Source organism: Rhinolophus sinicus, chromosome 14 (assembly GCF_057876585.1).
Source record: "Rhinolophus sinicus isolate RSI-liver-muscle chromosome 14, RSI-T2T, whole genome shotgun sequence".
Lineage (NCBI taxonomy): Eukaryota > Metazoa > Chordata > Mammalia > Chiroptera > Rhinolophidae > Rhinolophus > Rhinolophus sinicus.
This window is the reverse complement of record NC_142514.1, coordinates 143583677-143591039: the sequence shown is the minus strand read 5'-3', so window position 1 is coordinate 143591039 and position 7363 is coordinate 143583677. Positions and strand designations below refer to the sequence as shown.

General features: G+C 46.7%; 1 protein-coding gene and 1 long non-coding RNA gene across 2 annotated transcripts in view; one reads left to right on the top strand and one right to left on the bottom strand.

Annotated features, from left to right (window-relative positions):
- Nucleotides 1-4074: 4074 nt before the first annotated feature.
- Nucleotides 4075-7363, bottom strand: part of LOC109460457 (uncharacterized) — a 19672-nt gene continuing 16383 nt past the window's right edge. Inside the window, exon 5 of the long non-coding RNA XR_012497499.2 lies at nucleotides 4075-4637. This is a non-coding gene — a long non-coding RNA (uncharacterized LOC109460457). The remainder of the gene's footprint in view (nucleotides 4638-7363) is intronic.
- The window catches only part of HPX (hemopexin), an 8411-nt gene continuing 7446 nt past the window's right edge, over nucleotides 6399-7363 (top strand). Inside the window, exons 1-4 of the mRNA XM_019755870.3 lie at nucleotides 6399-6511; nucleotides 6663-6727; nucleotides 6831-6902; nucleotides 7079-7200. Of these exons, the coding sequence (XP_019611429.2) occupies nucleotides 6426-6511; nucleotides 6663-6727; nucleotides 6831-6902; nucleotides 7079-7200 (345 nt within the window). The 5' untranslated portion in view covers nucleotides 6399-6425. The remainder of the gene's footprint in view (nucleotides 6512-6662; nucleotides 6728-6830; nucleotides 6903-7078; nucleotides 7201-7363) is intronic.

The window sequence follows — 7363 nt, the reverse complement described above, 5'->3', positions numbered from 1 at the left end:
AGCACCCTCATCTTGAGCAAAGCAGCAGCAGTGACACGAGGATGGAGGCTCAAAGCTCCTAGCCCTCAGCGTCTCATGTGCTTATGTTCTGGACACCTAAAGGTAGCAGGGGAATAAAATGACAATAAAGGTGAACTTCCTTGGGTGGCAAGTCCCAGATGGCTCCCCGACCAACCCAAGAACAGGATTAGGGAGCTGATTTCCATAGATACCAGATTAGGTAGATTGCCTAAGCCATGCAGGTGTCTCAAGGTGCCGTCACTCACTTCCCCCTAGACATGATCACAGTGGGCGTTTTCTTCCCAACTCAGGCCAGGGCCCCAGAAGTAGGTGGAGGTGGTTCCTGGCTGTGGAGGCTATGCCTTGACTTAATTGGCATAAGTCTTAAGTGATCTTGAAGGACTTGGTGGTTGCAGCAGGGCCCCTGCTGGGACAGGTCAGAAAGTAATTCTGTGGTCCTGAAAGGGCTGGTGCCTTGCTTGTACAGATAGGGCTGCCTGGTGATCAGAACAGCTCTATGGCCACCTGTGCTCAGAGGTTCATTTATTCATTCAACAAGTACTTCTGAGCACTTACTGTGGGTCAGACAGAGTGATGGGCCCTGGGAATACAGACAGAAACAGTCCCTGCTCTTCTGGAGCCTGCAGTTTACTGGGGGAGGCAGGCAATCAAATAAACACATAGAACTAAACACATAATGACAGTTTGTGTTAAAACTGTAAACAAAATGCAATAAATAAACAAAACAGAACATTTTTTTTTAACTTTTATTGGGAAATATTGGGGGACACGGTGTTTCTCCAGGGCCCATCAGCTCCAAGTCGTCCTTCAATCTAGTTGTGGAGGGTGCAGCTCAGCTCCAAGTCCAGTTGCCATTTTCAGTCTTTAGTTGCAGGGGCCTGTGTGGGAATTGAACCGGCAACCCTGTTGTTGAGAACTCGCGCTCTAAGCAACTGAACCATCCGGCCACCCCTCTGGAAGCTCAGCAGCAGCTCGTTGTCTTCAATCTAGTTGTCTTCAATTTAGTCCTTCAATCTAATTGTGAAGGGCACAGCTCACTGGCCCATGTGGGAATTGAACTGGCAACCCCGTTGTTCAGAGATCGCGCTCTAACCAACTTAGCCATCCGGCCACCCTGAGAATATGGTTTTAAATAGGGTGGGCAAGGAAGGCTTCTGAGCAGTGTCTTACAGGTTGGGGGAGGTTGGGAGAGGGAGCAGCTGTGTTAAGAAGAGGAGGTAGAGATTTCCAGCCAAAAAAAGAGCAGGTACAAAAGTCCTGAGAGGTCAAGATCTTGGTGTGTTGGAGGACCTGAAAGGAGGCCAGAGTGATTGGAGAGGAAGGAGGCTGGAGGGAGAAAGGAAAGAAACAAGTTTGGAGAGTCAGGCCTAAGTTGAATCATTTCACTCAGGTAAAGAGTTTGGATTTGACTTGGAGTAAAACAGTAAATCATGGAAAAGTTTAAGTGAGAAGAATGAAAGGATGCCTTATGGGATGAACTGGCAGCTGGAAAGTGATTCTGTGAAGTGGGAAGAAAATTGAGAATGAAACACAAGAAAATTCAACATCTCTTAACTGCTCCTCTTGAAAACCGTGTCTACCTTAAAGCCATCTATAGTCTTCCAGTCCTAGGAATATTTTCTAAGAAACTAACTAGGCAAAAGCACAAAGAAGTGTGTGCACCAATGTTTATCACCGCTTTATTTATGACAGAAAACAATTCCAGGAAAACCTAAATGCCCATCACCAGGGAATGATTATATATAGTTCTGTTAAACATATAATGAAATTGTATGCACCCTTAAAAAATTCTGATGTCTGAGATACACTGTTAAGAAAAAAAAGTTTTATAAAGTCATATCTTTGTTTTAAAAAGGATGCTGTAAGAATAGAAAAGGGCTGGAACAGATAAAATGTCAATAGTGGTGTTCTCTGGTTAGTAGGATTAGAATTGATTTTTATCTTCAAGAAAAAAAAGACTTTTAAGTGGGAGAATAAGGTTGTCTCAGATATGCTTTTGAAGATGACCATGGTTACTATGAAGAATGTATTGTAGGGGGCAGGAAAAACAAAGAGGGAGAGGCTATTTCAGTGGTTAGGCAAGAAATGATGGTGTTTACACTATGACGGAGGCAGAGAGGCGGACAGATTTTAGGTCTAATTAGGAAGTAGGAACAACAAGATTCAACATTTGTTAAACACATACAGTGTTGCAGGCACTGCTCTGGGTGCTGAACATACAGCAGTGAATGAATCAGAAAAAATCCTTGTCCTGTTCACTAAGGCAGTGTGGTGGTCAGTGGGATGCTGGAGCTGGTTCATACTAGCTCACGAGAGCTCACTGTCAAATTTTCAGGAATTCTGACAGCTGGTTGTTGAAACCTAGCCGCTATTCAAAATTAAATGATGTAGGGGTGGCCAGTTAGCTCAGTTGGTTAGAGTGTGGTGCTAATAGCACCACAGTTGCTGGTTTGATCCCCACATGGGCCACTGTGAGCTGCGTCCTTAAAAAAAATAATTAAATGATGTAAACTTAAAATTAAATACATTTTATTAAATCAAAGATAATAAATACTCAAAACTCATCACTTCCTAATTATTTTACTGCATTTTTCCATGACCTGTGCTCTTGAGCTAATTTATATCTATCATATCTGCATGGTGGAAATACCATATAGTAAGTAGTATGTTACTGTGCATTTCTTCCCACCTCCACGTTTGGTGATGTCTTGTTGGTAGCTTAAAGATGACCATGACAGGTATTTACACCACAGAAATTAACAAATGTTACAAATCAGGGCTTTTATCCTTCTGGAGAGCTGGCTGTTAAATATGTACCAGGACACTCCTTGATAGGGTATGCAGCACATCCCAAGGAGTCAGGCAGCCAGAGCTTAAACGTGGCTCTACCATTTGCTAGCAATGGGATTTGGCTAAGATACTAATATCGGTGTCCTCATTTGTAAAATGGGACTTATAGTGTATATGTGTGTGTGTGTGTGTGTGTGTGTGTGTGTGTGTGTGTATATATATATATATATATATATATATATATATATATATATCTTCGTGAAATAATCCCTATCAAGTGCTTAGCACAGGGCCAGGCACATACACATGCCCACAGATATGAGGAAAATATTATTATAATGATTTATTCAGAGAAACAAGAATGGACCATGCAGGAAAGCCCACTGTGGACAGAACAAGAGAAAATGTGCATGTTGGAGGAGTCAGTTTGGGAGCAGTGAGCACTTTTTGTTGCCTGGAGCTTTACCCCTTAGCCTTCTCAGCCCCGGGAAAGGAGGAATCCAGTCTCTGCTCCCTGAAGCACACAGCCACAGGCAGCAGGCTGAGCACACCAGCCCTCAGTGGCCCAAGAGAAATGACTGAGGTCAGAGAACTCGGATCAGCAGCAGGGCAGGCTGACATGGCTGTTCCAAGGGACAGTGGGTCTGTATCAAGCTTAAATGTGGCCCCTGGCAATGCAGGAGGAAGCTCTGTTCATGCAGACATTTGCAGGCCCACATTCAGACCCCCTGTGGGGGAAGCCAGAAAGCTGCTGGTGAGGTGGACTGAGAAGACTACATTAAAAAGGAGGTTGTTGGATTTTTCAGGGCTTGAATTCCCCAGGAAATCAAGCAAGAGACTGAGGTCCCCAAACCTTGGGCAGCAGAGGGTTGCAGAGGAAGGAGATGTGCCACGGAAGCCTCACAGCCAGGCTGAGAGGAGTGAGGGAGGAAGGCTGTGAGAGCTGGTTTAAGGGTGGGAGTGCACTAATCCCTGTGGCCACCAGGGGGCGCTCAGGTCCAAGTAAGCACAAGCAGGTTCTCCAGCTCATGCCAGAGCTGGGAAGGACTCAGGATGAGAAGAAACGCCACCTCAAGTGAGAAGAGAAGCAAGGCCAGCCCAGCCTTGGATCTTCTGAGAAGAGTTGCCTTGTGCCCTGTGACCAGCACCAGGATGGCCAACATACCCACATGCTAGGTTTCCAAATAGATAGCTCCTGCTCAGAACTTGAGCTTTAACTTGAACTGCCTGCCATGCAGAGACTCTGCTGGCCTACTCCTGGTGTGAAGAGAAAGGCTCCTATAATGGTATCCAAGCCATGTTAGGCTGGACAAGCGAATTAGGAAACAACAGTGACAAGAGGCTATAAAGTCCTCTTCTGGGATTGATAGACTAAGGGGTGCTGTGAGGGAACCAGAACTACATGAGGAAGAAGAGGCCAAGCTGAAAAATCATCATCCAGTATATGTGCTGTCTCCCCTCGGAGAAACGTGCCAGGTCAGAGGGAAAGCTGCAGCCCTGGATCAGCTAGTCTGTGCAAGGCCCTGATAAAATGACTACTGAGGACACTCACTCTGGGTTTTGGGGGTGGGGGGTGTTTATAATTCAGTGTGAAGGCTTCCATCTCCCCAGGCAGACTTAGTGAAATCTTTAGGATTTTCAGACACAGTTCTGGAGCCAGACACAGTTGTTGAGGGCGTTTCTGATGCAAGGTACTCAGGAAGGAGAATCCCAGGAAGGTTCCATAGGATTTTAGAGGCTGAGAGAGAAAGAAGAGGTGAGGGGGAGTCTGGTTCCAGAGCTCAGTGCTCAGCAGCTGGGGAGAAGCAGGTCCAGCCAGGGTTGCCCTGTAGAGGGGAGAAGGTGGGTGTCAGGCATTTGCCATAGAAGCCACGGCATTGCCCATGCTGCTAAGGGTTTGGGGGAGTCCAGTTTTGCCCACTAACTTATGGGGAGGAATGATGCTAATAAGGCACATTTTTATTTGTAAGTCAGGAGAGGGCACTGGCAGAGGCCTGGTGACATGTTGTTCCAGAGGTCCCAGAAATCTTTGTTTTCCTGTTGAGAGGAGCCTTTGCAGAATAGAAAAGGGAGCACAGAGCCATCGGAGAGGGATCAGGGCCCTTTCAGGCTGGGCTGGGGAACAGGGGTCCTGGAACCTCAGCCTGGCCCGTAATTGACTCTGCTTATATTTGTCTTCAGACTCTGGAGGAAGTCTCAGGTAGAAGTGGGGCAGGTTCTGAGAGAGGCCCAGGGAATACTGAAGATAGCAGGTACTAGAGATCGCAGGTGAGGTCCCAGAGCTAGAGAAAGAAGGATGTGGGGCTTGGACACATCCTTTCTCTTTCCTGTGGATATGTGGATATGGCCAACATATCCACAGGAAAGAGAAACAAAACCATAAAATGAAGGGCAGTGACCAGGAAATCTTTGACCACTTGATCACAATACTCGTATACTTCCCATCATAACACCCTAGTCCCTGATATTCCCCTTCCCCCAGGAGTAAGGAAATTGCCAGAAATTTGGCTACAACACTAGTCAGTACTTGAAATTTGTTTTTTCATTCAGCACATATTATTGAGCACCTATTATACACCAGGTACTATTTGTGGTGGAGAGAACATAATAGTAAACAAGATAGGCAAAACTAGATAAAGAAAAAAAGCAACAAATAAGTAGACAGGTGAAATAATTTTAAGTTTTAATAAGTGATGTAAAGGAAACAAGCATGGATCTGAAATGGCTGGATAAAGCGGTCAAGAAAAGCTTCATTGAGAAGATAGCATTTCAGCAAGAATAGGTATAAATATTGTGAAACCCATTACAGTTCTATTTATTCTGTGATGGGTAAATAAAACACTTTCCCCTTAATGTGGAAACTACCGAGAAAGACTAATTACTAGCAGAGCTCTCTGGAAGAGAGACACCCCTTCTTGTCCCATTACTGTCAGCCCTTCCATCTCAGGTGATTTTTGCAAAGTTCTTTGCCAGTGGGGGTGGGGCAGGGGGTGGGACTTGTACATTTGACCACGGTGAAAGCTTATTGACCCATCAAGGGCAAAGCTGAAGAGACCTGGGACTGCCCCAGAAAAGCCCTTGGTGGAACTTGGAAATAGCTGTTCTCTGAATATTTCTAAGTATGTTTGCATATGTGTTTGTGGTTACAAAGTACATAGAAGTATCAGTGTCTTTAGCTGTCTTAGAACAGGGCTTGACACTTAGTACGCAAAAATGTTAGTTTCCTTCTCCTCACTCTTTCCCTATTGTAGAGGTGCATCCAACCACAGAAAGGTGATCCTCCATCAGTCCATCCCCTTCCTTGATCTTATGGGCACCCAGATCCATCACCAAGATGATGAGAGTCACAGCTGGCCATCAATGGCATGGGCTTGTCACTGTTTGACTGTCATTGAAGGGGGATGGGGCCTGTTGCCGGGAAGAGTTAGTCTTGGACGCAGCTTTCTGTCCAGACCCTGACCTTATTTGCACTGATGTAATCAGCCAATATTGGCTTAATCCTGAGAGACAGCTCATTCCCAGTGGGTTTGGAGGAGGGGGTGGCACCACTGCCATCTCTATATAGGGAGTTCAGCCCGGTGCCCAGAGCTGTCCTGTGACCTCTCCAGCTCAGCATGGCTCGGGCACTGGAAGCACCAGTTGGACTGGGGTTGTTGTTGGGCCTGTGCTGGTCTCTGGCAATTGCCCACCCTGTTCCTTCGTGAGTAAAGCTGGCCCTGGGGAAGGAGAACTGGGGCCTGGGCTAGAGTGGGATAGGGCTAATTTTTGGGCCTGGAGCAAGTTCGGGGTCAGGAGCTAAGGAAGAAGGATTGGGCCTAGTGGACCCGGTCATCCCTCTGTCTTCTCTCTAGGACTAGTGCCCCTGGGAATGGAGCTGAAGGTGGGAATGGGATCAAGCAGGACCCAGATGTGCTCGGTGAGTCCCTGACTCCCTGAGAGTATTTATCTGTCCAGCTGTGTCTCTGCATTTTATCATCCAACTGGTCTTTTACTTTGCCATCTCCATACTTCCACCTCAGATTTCTGTTCAGATGGCTGGAGTTTTGATGCGACCACTATGGATGCCAGTGGAGCCATGCTGTTTTTTAAAGGTAGGAGAGGCTGGGGTTGGGGTACTTGGGACTTCAGACTTGGGCCCCTTCACCGAGGGTATATCTATCTGTGAGAGATCTTAGGAAGTATCTGAGGGCATCATCCACAGCTTCTGTAACTATCTCAGAAGGGCAGAAATTTGTTTTGGGTCTCTCAGTGAGTATGCATTTTCCAGGGAAGTATGTGTGGGAGAGTCGCCACTGGGCCCGGGAGCTGATCTCAGACACGTGGAAGGATTTCACCGGCTCCGTGGATGCTGCATTCCGCCATGGTAATGACAGCGTCTTCCTGATCAAGGTACTGCTGGGTCAAGGTCAGGGTTGGGCCAGGAAGTTCTGGAATCAACAGGAGAGACTCTCCTCCAAGTGGCCCTGGCATGGAGTCCTTACCAATAGGTTCCAGGTTTCCTCCCACTGTGCCTTTCTTTCCCATAAGGGAGTATGTGCATGAGGGCCTGGCA